The following is a 20,566-nucleotide window of genomic DNA, read 5'->3' on the forward strand; positions in this document are numbered from 1 at the left end:
GTTGGAATTTAGCCCTGAAACAGGATTATTTAACGTGCTAGTAAATCTACTGACTTGGGTTCCCTTCCATTAAGTAATTTTCAGATTGTGTTCGGATTTGATCCAATAACCTTGAGCATAGTAAGCCAGTGCTTAAACCAACTTCGCTATGCAGCCAGCCCATCAAGGCTGCTTGAAATGGAGTATGGGTACTCATTATCACTTGACGTTTACGGAGTATTTACGAAATTCCAAAATACTAAACAGAAGAAACAGATGCTCCAGAATGCTCAGCAGCAGTGGGTACTTTTGGGCTTCTTTCAAAACCCAACCCCACCTTCTGATCCTTGTAGAATAGCTCAAAGTGTAGGTTCTGAAGCGTCACTGTGAGTTTACTAACCTCTATCCCATAACCCAATAAATATTTCAAACAAGCTGCAGTCTCTCTTGGTATCAATCGCATTAACAATAATTTTAGTATTAATAGCCTCAATGCCTAGTATCACCTGCGGGATATAACATATCTTAAAGCGAAATATAGATCATCTTTTAAATATGACCACATTCACAGGTCATCCTTGAAACAAGTCGTCAGAAAATGTACCGATTTAGCGGAGTACCTCGATATTTCGTTTTTAAATCTGTGCAAAAATGCGTACAAATAATCGAAATGTCGTATCCTAGTACCAGTTTATTATAAACAGCCAGGGGGCAGGGCTGAGCCAACTTATTGCCATTTACAAATCAAATAGAACTAGCGCCTTCAAAAACCAAGTTTAATTTTCAGTAATTACAAATACGTGATATCGGTAAGATACCTAACATGCGTTTATTATAACTACACAGTAATATTTTTTCTGACTCGCTTTTGCACCACGTTTATATGTTCTTCCAGATAGGGTTAAAACGGATCATCCAAGGTCGAAGGAAATGTAAACAACAAATACTCGCATTGGATGTCGTCCGTCTTATTCAGAGGGAAAGTGGCGAATCTACGAAAAATAAATAAATGCATATTAGTCAATCAACAATACACAGAATACTGGAGCAAACTTAATTTTGTTACACTAAAGAACGCTGGAGATCGAACATAAAAGTTATCCGACAGAGAAGAGTAATTCAGTATTCAGCCACTGGCGAGGCAGCTGTGCGGAGCAGGAGAAGTATGAAACTGAGAACCACTCCAAAGACCTCTGCTATTACAAAGTAGAATACCTGGCTTAAGAGCCAACGCATATATCATCAGGAAGAACAAGACAATGCCACCACGGACACGAAGGGCATGGCCAAAGTATGGCGGGAATACCGCATAAAACTATTCCAAGAAAACCCATAATCCATACCAGGAGACCAGGTTGAAGTTCACGAACCAGTGATCCGCAGAGAAGTGGAACGTACAGTGAAGAAGTTGCGAAATCAACAAGCACCGGGTTCTGATGGAACTGCCGCTGAAGATCTGAAGAAAATGGGCGAGCTAGATGACCACATCCTCCACAGCCTGTGCCAAAAGATACGGATATCGGGAAACTAGCCGGAGCAGTAGTATCATTTGATCTTCATATGTCATTGTTCAAGATGGGCTCCCCATTCGACTGCGGGAACTACTATCTCTACTAGCTCTCATCTCCCACGCCAGCGAAGTTATGCTCAAGATACTGAGCGAGAGATTACAGACTTTCCTCCACCCGAAACTACCGGACGACCAGACGGGGTTCGTTCCAGGCAAAATAATGCGTGAACAGAACCCGAGACTTCGACAACTCATCGAGAAGGCTAAAGAGTTCAACATGATCTCCATGTGCTTCGTAGATTTCAAGAAAACCTTCGACAAAGGACAAAGTGAAATGGTCGAAGCTCTGGATAATTCTCATAAAAATGGAGGCACCGTCAACGACGCCCTTTCGAAAATATTCTCAACAGCTGCTAGAGTTGAGGTCCTTCTTTTCAATATCTACAGCGAGCACATCATAAGGGAGATCCTTGAAGACTGGAATGATGGCATCGCAGCTGATGGCAAGAAAATTAGCAATCTACGCTAATGACAGACTGATTATAGCCAAAGATGAGCATGAACTAGAAACCGCCAGGCGGAAACAAGAAGATCGGAGCTGTGGTGCTATAGACGGCTATTACGAATACCATGGCCGCACACTGCACTAACGAATCGATCCAGAGTCAACTCGGCGTGAAACTGAGACTCTAAAAATTAACAATTCGAAGACTGAAGTAGTAATCTTAAACCACACCAACAACAACCACTCAGATAACTAAAAGTTTTCAGACACAACTGAACGCGCTTTGTGTGACGTTAGATTATGCATCCCGAGTGCAGACATAATGCATTAACATCACAGACGTGTTTCCTGTCAGAATGAGTTAACGTAGCGAAATGAACGAGTTCGAACAAGGAATGACTGTAAGGGTCTACAAGTTCGGGCATTCTGTCAAGACACTTCCGGGAGTTAAATGTGCCCAGGTCCACAGTTAGCGATGTTATTATGAGGTGGAAACATCAGCGAAGCACTGAACCCAATCATTCTGATAAGCTTAAGAAACCAACTGACGGGGACGCCGTAAAGCGTACTGTCAGACAGTTCAGTTTCTTATGAGTTTAACAGACAGAAGGAATAACCAGTTATGGCAACATTTTGTGGAAATCATAAGCTATAATGTCAAAACAGTAAGGAAAAGATGTAAAATGTGTAAAGAAGACATGGTTGGACTAGCAGCAAGGATGAAACAGCATAAAGAGTCAATGTTCTGGAAGAAAAGTTTTATACAATATGAAGATGATACAGACAGACCTAATGGATTAAGAGGAAGATTGAATGAAGTTCGGTAATGTCTCCTGATCTGCAGTTAGCGCCTAATGGAAGCCATAATCAGTTATGGCAATGTTTTGTGTAATTATGTTTTAACTCTACTTTATTATCACTTGTAGGTCTAATGCTAAGCTACAAGTAAGCTCAACCTGTAGTATTGTTAAGCCGTAGTGTTACGCACTGGATAATACTTAAGTTGTGTGTGAATGTGTGCATGACGCTGGATTTAGAATATTAAACATGTAGTATTTCTTGTAATATTTTATTTCCATGGAATTGTTTGTTGTACTTTTGTTGTTATAGTTTTGTTGCTGATGTCAGGTAATTATGTTTCAACATCATTATCACACTACTGCAAGTGACCATTGCCACCAGGATATTTTCAAATTGCGATGTATTTGTTGTTAACAATAACAATGATATTAAAAAGCTCTTGCTCGATTTTCAATCAGACATCACCACTTCAAATTCTAATTCTATAGGTAAGAAATATTTATTAATTCTTCTTCTTAATTCTCAATCCTAAGATTGGTTGGCAGCAATTCGTCTTCTCCACTCTTCTCTGTAATCGGCTAATCTCTTCATTTCCACATACGAGCCTGTTCCTACGTCATCTCTGATCTGTCTTGAATATTGCAGCCAAGGTCTTCCTCTTCCTCTTTTACCTCGAATCATTCCTTCCATGACATTAACTATGAAACCATTGTGCCTATAGAGATGGCCAATTAATTGGTCTCTTCTTTTCCTTATTGTTGCTAAAAAGGATCTTGTTTCGTCTATTCGTCGAAGAACTTCTTCATTGGTGAGTTTTTCTGTCCATGAGATCTTTTCCATCCTCCTCCAGCACCACATCTCAAATGCTTCCAAACGTTTCTTATCACGTGCACTAATAGTCCACGTTTCTGAACCATACAAGGCCACACTCCAGACATAGCACTTAAGAAATCTCTTCTTGGTCTCCACATTTAAAGTCCTTGATGTAAGTAGTATCCTTTTCTTGTAAAAAGCAATTTTTGCTTGGGAAATTCTGCTCTTTATGTCGACTGAAATTTTGCCATCTGGAGTGATTTTACTTCCTAAATAGGTAAAGACATTTACTTGCCTTAGTGGTATATCACTAATTCTGATGACTGCAATATACTGGCGGTTGCATACCATAATTTCGGTCTTTTTTTTTGTATTAATTTTCATGTTATACTTATCTCTCAATATCTTATTCATTCTTATTAATGCACTGTGTAGTTTCTCTTCGTTCTCCTCTATGACAGCTATATCATCAGCAAATCTTATCATTTTTATTTGTACTCCATTTATCTTTATCCCTTCCATTTCCTCTTTACATTCCTCAACGAGTTTCTCAATATACAGGTTGAACAGCACTGGTGACAAATTACAACCCTGTCGTACTCCTTTCTTTATATAAGCCTCCCATACTTCACCATTTATGTTTATGATGCCTCTTTGGTTGTTATAGAGTTCGTATACTATTCGTCTATCTCTAAAATCTAGACCAACACTAGTCATAATCTTCATTAACATATTCCAGTTCACATTGTCAACAGCTTTTTCTAAATCCACGAATGCAATAAACAAAGGTTTTTTTACGTCTAGCATTTTGTCTATAACCTGTCGTAACGTTAGAATAGCTTCTCGTGTGCCTCTATTCCGCCTAAATCCAAACTGATCTTCAGCCAAATGTGGTTCAATTTTATTGCTTATTCGGTTATATATTATTCTTGTCAATAGTTTTGACATGTGCGACAACAGATTCAAGGTGCGATGCTCTTCACATTTTAGAGTTCCAGGTTTCTTTGGTATAGGGATTATGAGAGACTTTTTAAAATCTTCTGGAATTTCTCCGGTTTCATGTATTTCCCTGATCAGTTTAAAAATATAGCCGTGTGTTTCATCATCCAGTCTCTGTATCATTTCTCCAGTTACTTCATCGCATCCTGGCGCTTTATTAGGTTTCAATTCTTTCACAGCCTAAAGATATTCTTCTTTTGTTAAAGAGGGTCCCAGTTGGTCACTTATGTTGTCTTCATTTTCAAGTTCATTTATGTCAGTAGGATCTTCATATAATGTTTCTATGTATAGCTTCCATCTTTCTCCCACTTCTTTGCTCTCAGACAACAGTTTCCCATTTTCACCTAATATGCTGTTACTACGGCCAGTGACTGTTCTGAATTGTTTCTTAATCAATTCATAAGCAGTTTCCATGTTTCCTTTCTCCATTCTTTCTTCTATTTCTTTGCTTCTCTGTTGACTAGGTTTCGGAGTCTTTTATAGTTTCTGATTCCTTCTTCACTCTTTCGAGTTTTTAAATTTCCTCCTTCCCTCTATAAGTTCAAGCACATAATCTGTAACCTATGGTTCTCGTGCTTGTTTCGTCGTTTTCCCTATTACCTGATTTGCTGCTTCTATGATAGAGTGTTTGAGGCCCATCCATTTCTCATTTATTGTACCATTGGGTATTTCTGTGACGTTCTGTTTTACCAGTGTTTGATAGTTTTCCTTGATTCTGTCTTGTTTTAGTTTCCTCACATTATATCTGCAATATTTTTCCAAATACTTCCTCTTATTTCTTAGTCTTAAATCAGATTTTAACAATACTAGGCTGTGGTCACTCGCTACATCAGCCCCTGGATAACTTTTGCATTGTTTGACTTGGTTACGGTATCTTTCCTTTACCATAATATAATCTATTTGGTATCTCGCTTTATCTCCAGGTGCAGTCCAGGTGTACCTTCTTCTCTTGGGCTGTTTGAACAAGGTGTTTGTAATTATTAGTCCTTTTGCTTTACAAAAGTCTATTAGTTGTTGTCCTCTGTCATTTCTTACTCCAACACCATACTGACCTACAGTCTTCCCATCTTTTCCTTCACCAACAGCGGCGTTCCAGTCTCGAAGAAAATGAGGTTCTTGTTGTCCTTAATCGTATCCATCAACTCCTCTAACTGATCATACACCTGGTCCACTTCTTCATCTGAATGATTCGTTGTTGGCATGTACACCTGTATTATTATCATGTCAACTAGTTCATTTTCTATTCTCACCATAATTATTCTATCACTGTATTGTACATAGCTCTGAACTCATACACCTACGTTTTTACTTAATACTATTCCTACACCTGCATGGTTTCCTTTTTCTCCAGAGTATAGAATTATATAGTTATCACTCCAAAAGTCCCCTTTCTCAGGCCACTTTATTTCACTCACTCCTAATATGTCGATGTCATGTTTAGCCATCTCCTTTTTTAAGTTCTCTAGCTTACCACAAATGTTGAGAGATCGTACATTCCAAGTTCCTAAAATAATATTTCTTGTGTTTCTTCCACGCTTTGTCCCTGACCCCAGCCGGAGATCCGAATTGGGGACTATTTTACCTCCGGAATTACATTTAGTTCCAGAGCCCACCATCATTGCTGCATAACAAGGGATATCCAGTGGATCTTTAATGGAGTGGTTTCCCTCTGGCCTTCTCCATCCTATGCCGTTGACCATATTGGTTCATCCGCCTTTAGGAGCAGTTTCCCACTCCAAGGGCAAGAGAGTGCCCTACCCTATACCCGCTCATCCGCCCTCCTTGGAGGCCGTTGGCACTTAGTAAAGGGGGCCCCTTTATCCTGGGGGGTATTCGGTCCCATATCTTCTATCCAAGAATAAAACCAACTCGGTAATACTTGGGGTTAGTTCTTCCGCCCTCCAAGCCGTTGGGAGATCTTCTCTTCCACCTCAGAGACCGTATATCAGTAATTTACCAGCAAATACGATTTTAGGTATAACAATCGATTTACCTGAGAAAAAACAATTTTGTTTGTTCAAATTCTTGCCTAAGGCAATAAATCCTGCCCTAATTCAAATCGTAATGCTGCTATGCTATGTTTACAAAAAAGCAATAGACGGCAATGGGGATAAGCTACCTTAAAATGATAAGACTGGATGTTTTTTACAGATGATGAGGTATCATCATCATTATCTTCCAACCCAAGAATATCACAAAGGGGCTTAGACCGATTCACAACAAGGACAACAGAAAAATAAAAACAGCCAACTAGTTACAAATACGAGCTCGCTTTATTTTCGGCATACTTTCAGCGTTTAAACATGTTGAATATCCTAAAAATGGTTCAACCAAATGGCCACCAAATCGAAAGCAAATTGCAAATTAACTTCTAGATAAAACTTACAGTGAAGTCGTTTACCTAAATGTTTAGATAAACACCAATTTAGAAATTGTCAAGGATATGATGATGCTTGTTTAAAAGGGCCTAACATCGAAGTCATCGGCCCCTAATGGTACGAAATGTAATGAAAATTTAAAAGAATAAAATTCATCCACTGATCAGAATACCAAACGTGATGAAGAATGAATGGGGGAATCTGAATGTAAAATAATCAGCGGATCCAATTCACAATACTGAAAGTTTAAAATAATTCCAAAATCGATTCACTGCCTAAAATTCAATCAACTTAAAACAATCAGTGGATCCGACCCGCAATGCCCCACCTTCCCAGACCCACAGTAAACCGCTCTCTGCTGCTACTAAACACAAACCTATTGTGTACCTAACATAGTGGTACTACCCGCAAGTAAAGGCGACCCATGGTGTTTCCCACGTGATGGTACTAATCACAAGTAGTTTCATGATTCTAGTTCAATCGTTCCTTGGTTGCCCCATTTAGTCGTCTCTTACGTCTTCGTCTGCGTCCCCCACCCACAGGGGGTGAAGGATATGAAGACTATTCGTTGATGGTATATTCAAGTTATGTCCTAAATTATGTCACGAGGTTTTTGTAGTGCACGGATCAAAAGGAAGTTACTACGTTCCTTGAATATCTTTCTTAATGCCAAATAAAATGACTTGATTCTTTTGAACATTAAACTCAATAAATTACATTAGTCCTAACGGTGTCTACATGAAAGTGGACTTAACGAATTAAGCAATATTTGGAGTGTTCCCTCGGTTTAAAATTCAATGCGGCAGATTCCAACTTGGACAGTTGTGGTGAAGTAAAATTCAACCTCCAGGGTTAACTTCTGAATTCTTAAATAAAGAATCAGAAATCGAACAACTTTTAATGTTCTTATTTGGATAGTCTTTCCACCAGAAGTAGTTCAACATGTTTTGTCGAGGACGTAAGGGTACATGAAATGTTTATCTCCTTGACACTTGCATTGCTGCCGACAGCCAATATCCACCTGTTTTTTGGCGGAATCTTAACGTTAGAAAGGACCACTAACTGCTGTGAATTTTTTCATAGCAAATCGAATGGACAGTTTTACACTTCACATTCCAAAATTACAGGCGTTCTCAAGAAAATTAAGTGCGACACTTCAATTTATGAAGCAAAGATAAAACTAGGCCTAGAAAGCAATTGCAACTGCATTTCTGCTGCAGTAATTGGCAGTCCTCAATCTGATAAAAATGAGAAGGAAAATGTTGTGTAACAGAGAACAGCTTATGTGTTGATCCTTCAACAGTTTGGGAACAACTCGAGTCTCTCTTCGAAAACGGTTGGTAAAAACAACTAAAAGGTTTAGGAACTAATTTCCTAACCAGACAAAAATGTATTATTGAACTATTAACTCTGCATTTCCTAAGAAGCAACCTATTATGCAAACTTCCTTGTTCATTAATACAGAAGATCCATTTCACTAAAATTTACTGGGAGCAAACAGCATTCACGACTCGAAACAGTTATTTATGAGGATTGGGACAATAAGGAAGATGTCATCAATCTACCTTTGTATTCTAACTGCGCACGAACTGTTCACAAATGGAATCTCCCTTTATCTCCATCAAGTGCAGGGAAAGAATAATTACACCGGTAAATAATGTTATCTACGTCCCAGTAACTAAATACCTCTTGACGGGTTTTGGGGACGCCGAGGTGCCGGAATTTTGTCCAGCAGGAGTTTTTACATACCAGTAAATCTACTGACACGAGACTGACGTATTTGAACATCTTTAAATACCGGAACCTGCCAAGTTAGGGACAGAGGGCAGCGCCTCAACCGTCTGAGTCACTCAGCTCGGCAACTGCACAGGTGATCGTGCCAAGTAATCTTACGGGTCGTGTCCAGCCACTTTTATTCTTTTTAACATAGAGATCGCAATATCAACAAACGGTATTGCGCACTTCTCCAGATTACTGTTCCAAAACCAAGAAACGAATCGTGAAATTGTAATTTGTCACTAGTTCACAGAAGACTAGAAACACAAATACTGACTAACACCAAATGCCCTTGTTACTCCCACCTGGTTCCCTCTGTGGATCAGCGGTAGAATGTCGGCTTCCGGATTCTGAGATTGGAGGTTCAAGCCCGACAGAGGTAGTCGGATTTATGAAGGGCGGAGGAAAAAGCCCACACATTCCACATCCATTTCAGTGGGCTTGGAAGACTGATATGTAAAAGCAACTTCTGGCTCGGTGAGGAAAGCAAGGGGAAACTACCTCACTACTCATTTCCCTAGTATGCCTCTTCAGTGACGTCTAGGCTATCTATGACAGCTGTTTGCGGAACTGTGAAGGATCAAATCAGCCTTCGGGCTGAATACCCAACATATAACATACATACGACGTCAGCATGTAAAAGATATCTGATGATATATTTCATGCTTGCCCGACAAAATTAATTAAAAGCTGACCTACAGATCAACCAAGACAGCTCCTGTTTACTTTGCCGTCTGGTGTAGTACAAAGGAACAGATGTACATGCAGATTAAATTGCTTCAAATTAAAATGCGTGCACACGGTAGCTGAGGCCATATTATTATTATTATTATTATTATTATTATTATTATTATTATTATTATTATTCCCAACTCAGTACATCATGTAGTCGTACGAATGTAAAGATGAACCCTCCTATAGACATTTTGAAATGTATTATCTCTCAAATCCATGAACTGTAGAACATGCCGCTCACTAGTAGTTGTGTAACAGAGCACAGATCAGAGATTAGGCCTCATTAGTTTTAAATGGCAGACTCAGAAATACCAAGCATAGTTCAAATACTCAAGTAAATATTTAGAAATCTCAGAGATAACAGGACAGTGGAATTTTCTTTAACATATCAAAAGTTTCATCATAAAAGTGCCCTTGAATAAACAAATTAGGAGAGCGATCTCATCACATCAAACATAACGCACGAGACACAAAATTCGTTTCCAATTCCGTACGCAAATAGAATGGGATTACTGAAAAAGTAGGATGACAAAAGAACACCGGAGCTTAACAGATAGTACAACAATAATATAACCCGTGGTCCAACAGATGCCGTAATGGAAGAAGAAAAAGAATGAAACAATCAGCCACTTGATCACAGTTGCAGATAACTCAGAATGCAGTGAAACAAGAACAGTCCCGTAACTTCTTCGTTATACGCGACAGTTGACATCGGTACCATAGCCATGGGACCTTCAGTTTTACATGTAATCTGAACTATTGGAATGTTTAGATTAATGCTTTCACGGCCTGTAATTGTGAAATTTCACCTTATTTTCTGACAAGGCAAACGCCCAAAAACGTATTGTGTCTACTGGAATGTGATTTCTCGATTCACAAACTCCACATGTATTCGATCCCCGGTCGTCTTGGTTCGCAACAAGTAACGGCGTCACTCATATATCAGACCCTCAAAATACAAAGAAATGCTTCAACATACATGAAAATAGTACAGTACACGATTGTCAGAAAAACAAGTTATTTAGAGCAAGATATTTTTATTTTATAAAACATCGTGATTATTCCCTTCATAACGGCAAAATCAACCTAATTAACGCGACGAATTATGAGAGTGCGTGTCAACTTTCGTATTCATTCCAACACAGGTAAACAGCCACAAATCCGACGGGAGGTATGGCGTAAGCACTACGTTGTTATCCGCTCTATAATTACATCCTCTTTTCAGATGCAAGAAAAACAACCACAATAGCAGGAAATATATTTCTTCTGGCAATCATTATCAACAAGAAATCCCGTATGAAAACTATATCAACAAGGATTCCCGTATGAAAACTACATATGGTTCCAGAACATTCATAAATGGGATATCCATGATGAATTAGCGAAGACAATTACTTTACATCCACACGAAAGTTTAAAAACATACAGCATACATAATTCTCTACATCATCACTTTCGTCTAAAATTTAAGTTACTTTTCTTTGACATGCTGAGATCGTCACCGATACTGCCAGAGCAAGTTATGAACATACTTTTAGGTGGCTGAACGTACCTGTTCCTCTCCCATAGCGCGCACTCTCTGCACTACCTGCGAGGAATTGCTGCGCCGATCAGTGACGGGTGAAACTCGGGAAGCCATGGCCAAACGGCCGGGCGAAAGCTTGGACACTGGCATGTTTACAATGGTAGCATTCACTAACTGCTCACATCCAAACACTACACTCACATGCAGCCATCAAGACTGTACTTACTGCTGAAGGTTTTAACAGCAAACAGCGTCACATCCAGTTCCGGCAGGCAGAGAAGGCAGCACCGGAAATCAGATAAACAACAGAACGTTTCAATAAGAGTATTATTAAATGTCAAGTTTCAGTCTGATAGAGGCACCAATAGATACATACACACAATAGAATCAGTGGATCACTCACAAGTTCAAATGGGCTACAAGTGACTACAGATCCAGCAGGGCCATGGTTAATTCACTAGATAGCTTATTAAATGTCCTGTCGGGTGACGCAACGCGGTGAACAGCGAGGAAATGAGCACACTTCCCCTCAAACCCCAGTTTAATCACGGACCCATCAAATACGCAGCATCTTGCATTGAAAAACATAACGCGCCGAAGTGGTCACAAAATTAAGTGTGGCTTAAAGAACAACATTAAAACATTTCTAGAATTCTGATAACTTCGTTGGGCCAGTCCAATTGCAATGAAACTTGGTGGGATGATAACCTAAGTTAAGCCATCAAAACATCGCTGCACGCCTGTCGTTACATAGACTGTCCACAGACACACAAAATGAGCAATTCAAAAGAGGAATCTGTCTGTTTCCTACTTTTTGATAAAAACAATGTATCAAGATACTCCAAACCAAACCCCATGGCACAACAGCCCCGGAAGGCCATGGCCTACCAAGCGACCGCTGCTCAGCCCGAAGGCCTGCAGATTACGAGGGGTCGTGTGGTCAGCACGACGGATCCTCTCGGCCGTTATTCTTGGCTTTCTAGACTGGGGCCGCCATCTCACCGTCAGATAGCTCCTCAACTGCAATCACGTAGGCTGAGTGGACCTCGAACCAGTCCTCAGATGCAGGTAAAAATCCCTGACATGACCGGGAATCGAACCCGGGGCCTCCAGGTAAGAGGCAGGCACGCTACCCCTACATCGTGGGGCCGGCATCATGATATTCACTGTATAAAATTTTTAGCTTTCATTAGTAACGATAAAAAGCATTAACACCAATATTCATACATTGTGAGTATTACTAAGAAGTTCGTAGAGTGCGAAATTCTGTTTGTGCTGTCAAAATTTCATTTTAGGTATAAAGTGTTTTATAACAATTTAAAACGGAATTATCAGTACATTTCTACAGTGCATAGGGCATACGTCGTTATTTAACAACGCTTCGAACCGCAGAGCGATTTTTCAGCAATAAATTGTAGGACTACCGATCATGTGTTTCTAAATGAGTAATATCATTAAATTGACGATACGTTAACTGATCATTCGCCGACGTTTCAATGAAGTCTGTCTGACCCAACCAAAACTGTTTCCTTGTTTGAGCATCATTTATGACTACTTTAGTCTCTCTCATTCATCGCCCATATTCTAGTGTAGCGCAATTTATTCTTTTTGTGACTTACAGTGGAAAAGATCGAGAAACGCAGAAGAAAAAATAGGTTTCAGCACTGCAAGAAGAAACTATCGCTGCTCGGAAAAAAAACCCCACAGAGCAAACTTCACCACCACGACTACTACTTCTTCCTGGCCTCTTCCCAATTACCTGGGGTCAGTACGCTGTAAGGAATTAGCCTAGTTTTACGGACGGATGCCTTCCTAATGCGGAGGGATGTATTTACCAGTGGCGGCTGGTGGTGTCTGAAGCTGGGTGTTGCACCAAAATTTTCAGTGTCACATTTTCATAGCTTACAGAAATAACAAGAAGCTTTATAATCGTTAAGTAATGAACTATATTCTTACTAAAACTGAAATATATCTGGCAATTACAACCCAGGAAATAAGAGGCTAGTTATACACTATAACTACAGTCACTCTTAATATTATTGGCTTTACGTCCCACTAATTACTTTTTTTACCGTTTTCGGAGACGCCGAGGTGCCGGAATTTAGTTCCGCGGGAGTTTTTACATGCTAGTAAATTTACTGACACGAAGCTGACGTATTTGAGCACGTTCAAATACCACCGGACTGAGCCAGGATAGAACCTTCCACGTTGCGGTCAGAAAGCCAGCGCCTCAACCGTCTGAGCCACTCAGCCTGGCAGAGTTACTGTTGCCACACATGAAATGAAAATTTGCCTCCTGTTTATCACTGAAGCAAGATGTTGGTAATACTGCGGGTGGTCTGGTATGGCGTGGAAAATAAATTACCCAGCAAGTTGGCCGCGCGGTTACGGTCGCGTAGCTGTGAGCTTCCATTGGAAGGATAGTGGGTTCGAACACCATTGTCGGAAGCCCTGAAGATGGTTTTCCGCGGTTTCCCATTTTCACATCAGGCAAATATTGTGGCTGTGCCTTAAAGCCACGGTCGCTTCCTTACAACTCCTAGCCCTCTCCTATCCCATCGCCGCCGTAAGACCTATCTGCGTCGGTGCAACGGAAAGCAAAAATTGCATTTTAAAAATGGAAATTAAGTTACCTTTGCGAGAGGAGAGAAAGTAGGAATGAAGTAATCTCTGCAGAGTGGCGCAATCTAAGGGGAACATTTGGACCTGTTTCTCGGTAGGGGACGTGTTAGTCTCGTGCAACTCCCTGAGACGGATACTGGAGAGCATGCTACCTGATGCTATACAGGCTTAGGCTCGTCCCTGCTGAGGTACATTGCTGTAGGAAAGCAACCCCCTCCCGAGTTTGATTCGAAGCCAGCAGCGTTTATTGGTCCTTTACACAGCATTAGTGCAGCGAACGACCAAAGATGGTTGATTTTAACATGTTATCGAATATATGTTAGGTTTATTAAACTAAAACATCAGAAGAAAATACGTCAAATGAAGTGTAAAATTATTGGGAGTTGTGCAACACTGCAACAATACCACGCAACGCCCCTGGTATTTACTACTGCGTGTGTGTGAGGCGATTTTTATGATGTGTTGTTTGTAAACGAAGATTTGTATTAAGACAAAGTTAATGCCACAGTCCTTCCTGATACGAGTATACTAAAACACCGGTACGGTACATAAATATACAGTTTTAAAATTAATTAAACGTATAGCATTATTCGTTCATTCATTCATTTCTGTGTCTGGTCAGCATGTCCAAAATACTGTAGTTGCGATGGCCTTGTTGTTTCCTCTAAAAACATCTTGTCATGTGCATTATTAAAAATCATCCTTATTAAAATATGTATCAAAATGGTTATATGATAGCTGAATTATTTATGAACACTTGCCCCAAGGCATATAAGCGGGTCCCGAGAATGGTTATGGAAGCCTTCAGGGTGCTGGTTCAATGTCGCATATAGCATTTTCTCTGTCCCCAATATTTTGTCAGTTTGAAGTTTGAAGCGGCCCTCATTAATGCGAACGCTGTTTGGTTTTCTTCAAGTTCATTACAGAAATAATTGCTCGAAGGTATGTATATTCCCAAACATATAAAATGCCTGGTAAACGGTACCCAAGAAACTATTAAATTAATCCTGGTTCGGAATAGGAACAGTGTCCGACTCATTGGCTGAACGGTCAGCGTACTGGCCTTCGGTTCAGAGGGCCCCGGGTTCGATTCCCGGCCGGGTCGGGGATTTTAACCTTAATTAGTTTATTCCTACGGCACGGGGTCTGGGTGTATGTATTGTATTAATCATAATTTCATCCTCATCACGGCCGTCGAATAGAAAGACCTGCACCTGGCGAGCCGAACCCGTCCTGGGATATCCCGGCACTAAAAGCCATACATTTCATTTCATTTCATTTCATTTCATAGGAACAGTAAATTCCATTTGGAGTTCGACAAGAAATGTATCTTGCCACTTTATGGGACTTCGTTTTCAGCACAAAATGGCATTCTTTTCTGAAACTCCTCACTCAGAAGTGATATGTGCTTAGATTTTCAACAAACCAATGAATGCTATTCCGATGGATTATTCTGTCGGCAAGTTACGAAACCTTAGCATTCAATTTAATGTTGAGTGCCTTTGTAAGAGACATTAACTGAAATACAAACTTATCGTTTCCTTGAAACTGTAAGTTATGGTCATCTAAGGGGTTCAAAATGTCAACGAGAAAAAAAATACTTAATTCCATTCTTCATCTATTATTTCTGGGATTTTTTCCACATCTCCCTGACATTCGAAAAATTCAAGTGCCGTAGTTCACAGTTTAGAACAAAGAGTGACGAAATTTTACTGCGGCTCAACTAACGTAGGCTCTACATCACTGCTGTATGGTAGATCCTCCTATCCGGCATCATTTTCTTCTATAAATACCCGAAACATTTTGCGTTTCAAACCTCGAGCTCGAATATACTCGTAGTTGACCCGAGAAAATACTTTCACCGCATGACGAAATTGCAAAACTTTTGAATGCAATGTCTCCTTATTAATTGGACAGTGAAATTTTGTGATATGACTAACAAGCATTCTGTTCAGTAATTGTTATAGTACCGACATTTTGCCTGACAAAGATGAGGCACCATCAGTGCGAACTATTACTAAATTCTTAACAATAAATAAATATATATACAGTGACAGTCAGAATTTTTCGGACAGAGTAACTTATACATGTAATACCCCTGTTATTAGAGAAAGAAAAAATAATTGAACTCTGAATTTAATGTACTTCGTAAGTACTGAGATTATCCAACTGCGATTTGTACTGTAGATGACTTTACAAAGTAATAATACCTTTTATTTATTTGAGATACGGAAATTTGCTGGTCAATATTTTTCGGACAGGAGATGTTTAGCTACTCAAGGCATGCTTTTCACTTGTTGCTGCGCTGTGCAGGCAGGTTCCAGTCAGTGCCTTCCTCATGCACAAAGCAGACGGCAACAATTCATAAGTGAAATAGGAGGCAGAGGAAAGAACAGTACATTTGATCAAAGGCAGTTCGCAATATTCCATCATGAAAAAGGGAAGACATGTCGATAAATCGCAGATTTGCTGAACATGAAGAGAAGTACTGTTAACGATATTGTCTGCCGATAGAAATTTCAAGATAGAATTGGAAATTTGCTACAGGCAGGTCGCCCGAGGGTCCTTACTAGGAGAGAAGAGAAGGCAGTAGCAGGACGAGTGAAAAGAACTCCACGTCTACTGCAACCACTATTGCTGCTGCAGTTGAGAGCGAGTTTGGAAAAATGATAAGTGCAAGTACAATCCGGAGTGTGTTACATAGAAGTGATTATAACGGGCAAACTTGAAGAAGGAATCCCTATATTAACAAAATAAATAGGATCAAGCGACATCGATTTGCTAAGGGGCATCTTAACAAAGACATGAAGCGGTGGAAGACTTATTTTCTGCCATGAATCGAAATTCAACGTTTCTGACTCAGATGGACGCATCATAGTTTGGAGACAGCCCAACAAAGAGTTTGAAGAGAGAAATATGAAGGCAACGGTAAAACATGGAGGGGGACATGTTATGGTTTGGGGTTGTATGTCGGCTCAAGGAGTAGGTGAGCTGGTTTTTATAGATGGAAACATAGACCACCGCCAGTATCTTCAGATTTAAAAAAAAAAAACTGAAAAAAAAAGTGCAGAAAATATGGGAGTTGAGAACTGGTTTAAATTTTATCAGGACAACGACCCGAAACCTAGGCCAATAATGTACGGTTATGGTTGTTGTACAACCGTCCTAAAGTTGTCCTGACATTAACCCCATAGAGAATTTATGGGTTATACTGGAAAACAACATCCGGAAACTTCTCTTAAATTCCAAAGCTGATGTGAAGAGACGACTGCAAAAGGAGTGGGGAGAACTGTCCCATTCCACCACAAGAAAACTCGTGTAGAGCATGCCTAGGCGCCTAACTGAAGTGCTTCGCAGGAAGGAAAGAATCACGAAGTATTAATATTCCTACATGCACTCCATCCTTCAGATTTTATTGTGCCTTGCTTTTTTACCCGAATATTTATGAACAGGCAATTTTGTGTTATTGTAATTACATTCATAAGCTTCACATTTTTTGTATATCATGAAATGAAGCGCATGTTTATTTTTGGTATCTGTATGTAGGCCTATAACTGCTCATCCTGGAGTAAGCAAAATTAAACTATATATGTTTGTTATTAATCGTTTTATGTCAAATATAAAGGACGTCTGCCAGTCCGAAAAATTATGACGGTCACCGTGTATGTTTCTGGTTACGCACATCTTCACATTTTCTGCGATCTCCCTTCCTGTTCTTCCTTTCACTGAACAGAAACCAGCATGCTCCTCAGTCACTTCAGAATTCTTATTAATGCAATTTACAATTCTTATTAATGCAATTTACATGTATTAAAGGTTGCAGTATCTTCATCCATACATAGCAAGCCAAACAAATTCACCAGGTTTTTTGTTGTTGTTGTTGTTGTTGTTGTTACCTTTAGGATCTTCGGCAATATCAACCACCCTGCGTTACTAAAGGACATGCAACTTTGAATTTTCCCATAGCCATACCAACGCTAACAAATCCTCGAAGTGAATGCAGTAATTTATTAAATATGACAGTGGGAATAACTTAAAATACTTATTGTCGAGTTGAAAGAAATGCGACTGCGCCGATGGCATGAACGTGAACATTCAGAATCTGAGGAGAAATTACATTTAACGCCAAAAAGTTCGTCTTATTTCATATTCCCCCGTTTGAACAAATAATTCCAATCAGCTGGGGGTGGTAGTAGGGGCGAAATAGTCTTGCGGGCCAAACAAGGCCCGCGGACTGTTTGTTGTGCAGGCATGCTCAGTGCTATCACTCTTCCAGCAATTTCGTTCCATGAAAGCATGTTGATAAACCAGTCAAATGGGTACCGAGTAACGCTGCTCTATTTTTGTACACACTGGCTGATTCACAGGAAATTAATCAGCTGATAAAGAGTTGTGAAAGGTATCTACCTGACTCACTTTACTTAATCACCACCATGTAATTCAAGCTTTGCACTCTACTAAGAATAGAAGAACAAACGTAAGTATGAAGTCCCATCCGTATTTCGTATATTCATAATCAATTACATCCAACGATGGACAAAATACTATTCAGAGGTAGCATTTAGATGCACATTCATCTTTAACAACCACATGAGTAATTGTTCTTGTTGAACGAATCGCGCAAACACAAGGCAAATACTAAAAAAAAATCCAAAATATAACTAGATTGCCATATAATACAGTATATTTTAAACCAAAAAGCTGAGCAAAATACACCCGTGAGCATGTTTAACACAATGAGAACCGCCATCGGCATTTTGCGGATGCAGTGCTCCGAGTTGCAGCAGCTTCTCATGTAGTGTTAAGCTACTCATCCACGATGCAACTAAAATGGCATGCAACTTCGATTTGAGCAAGAAAAGTTGAGTGGCTTCGTGTAAACAGTCATGCAATTCGAAAAGTTGCACGCGCCACTCGAATTCTGCGCAACTTCCAAGTTGCGTGCAAAGTCAAAAGTGGCATCGTGTACACAGCGGAAGAGAGGAAGTTGCGCCATCTGAAAGTGGCGTGAAAAGTTTAGATCATTTTTGTGGCGCAACTTTCTCACGTGGCCGTCTGCTGTGACATTATACTGATGTTTCAGAGGTTCACACTCGGGAATAAATTAACGTAAGTACGTACCTGTATATCCTTTATTGTAAATGAAATATAACATGCCTCAAAATAGATACCCATCTTAGTAATAATTGCATAATTTACGTAAGTTCATTTACAGGTTACAATGTCTCAGAACACGAAATGAACGAGGGAGATGACGAGAAAGCTGATATATTTAGTTGAAACACAAGAATGTTTATGGAAGGTTGAGGCAACGGACTACAGAAATAAACAAAAACGGGAGAGAGAGTTCATCACGATGTAAATAGCATCACAAACTTCAGATATTACACGTGAAATAGAGCATGTCGGTATCAATGACTGATAACTGTCACCTGTAACAAAACAAAATGTAGGAAATTACAATAAGCTAAAAGAAATGATTTCTTATGTGTACTGTACAAAATCCATATTTTTAAAAAATCGGCTTACCTGTTGCTAAGTATCTCAATGTCAACACAAGGCGTTCCGTTGGTGATATTCACTTTCTCATTAGCGTGCCTTTCTTTTGTATCAACCGCGCTGCTCTTCTCAGCAGATATTCAAATTCAGTCGCTGACTTTCGCAGGATATTCTTGCAGAAGACTTGGTCTCCCATGTACAATTCCTGTAGCAAGTTATTAACACCACCACAATGTTCCTTTCCCTCATCCAACATTTCCGTTTCGCTCTTTCTCGTCTTTATTTTCGTCGCCATAATAAAATCAGCGATAAGCAAGCCGCCGATAACACCTCGCCAGAAGACATGCTTGCTACTATCAACACTCACGTCCGCTAGAACAGCTGACTAGGAAAGTTGCACGCGAGAAAACTTGCGCCACTTAAATAGCGTGGTGTAAACACTCGGTGCAACATTTCCTTGTGCGCGCAAGTTTTCGTGTTGCGCAACAAGAAAAAAGGCAAACTTGCGTGCTGTGTGTAAACAGTGCCTGCCATTTTTCTTGCGCAACACAAAAGTGGCATCCAAGTTTTGTTGCATCGTGGACGAGTACCTTAAGTTTCGCATATACCACGTAGTAGTGTCTAAGTTAATACATGGTTCTTGGAGTATGTCCCTTGGTGAACACACACCCTCAGCCTTGTGTGGACATTCGCTCACTTAGTTAGGACCGTAGTCTACGTTATTAATGTAGGCCAAAGTTTGGATTTTCACTTTACCATGACGAAGTTTTGTGTCTCGGCGCTATTCAGCTGATGGTGAAAATGACAACTCGCCAGCGGAGTGCTTGTAGCGCGCTTCATAATCTATAACAATAAAATGAAGGGTTTGTCTGTCTGTCTGTTTGTCCGTCTATGTTTGCGCGATGTCCAACCAAATCTACGGCACGCAGGAATCTGAAATTTTGAACATAGGTAGATGAAAGGGGATCCGAATGAATCTGGAGGTCGGATTTTTCATTTTCGCTTTCGCTGGTGAGTTATGAACAAAAACCGTCGGAAAACGAGTGTTCGGATATGACACTCCAACGTGCTGTCACCAAGATCAAATGCATAGACTCACTGTCGCTAGACAACGTACATAAGAAAGGTAATGCAAGTCCAAGAGCCAATTTAAGTCCATGGTGTAGGAAGCCAATTTCGGTCCCAGACATGAAAAGCCACATTCAGTCCGTAATATCCGGAAGTCTTTGTTTATATGTGCAATGTCAAGCCAAATCCACAGCACATTGTTCGATTAATTTATTTCATTCACTAAAATGTTACGGAATATGAGGATTTCACTATACCAGCAGTAATACGTGATAGTGGTGGTGGTGATTATTGTTTTAAGAGGAAGTATAACTAGGCAACCATCCTCGAGTAATACGTGAACCGTATTTTCTTTC

At 39.9% G+C, this 20,566-nt stretch overlaps 1 protein-coding gene across 1 annotated transcript in view; it reads right to left on the bottom strand.

Annotated features, from left to right (window-relative positions):
• pnut (septin 7-like protein pnut) overlaps positions 1–20,566 on the bottom strand; it is a 641,502-nt gene that overhangs the window by 451,868 nt on the left and 169,068 nt on the right. The window contains exon 2 of the mRNA XM_067145831.2: positions 11,049–11,249. Coding sequence (XP_067001932.2) covers positions 11,049–11,171 — 123 coding nt within the window. The 5' untranslated portion in view covers positions 11,172–11,249. The remainder of the gene's footprint in view (positions 1–11,048; positions 11,250–20,566) is intronic.

This window comes from Anabrus simplex, chromosome 4 (assembly GCF_040414725.1).
Source record: "Anabrus simplex isolate iqAnaSimp1 chromosome 4, ASM4041472v1, whole genome shotgun sequence".
Classification (NCBI taxonomy): domain Eukaryota; kingdom Metazoa; phylum Arthropoda; class Insecta; order Orthoptera; family Tettigoniidae; genus Anabrus; species Anabrus simplex.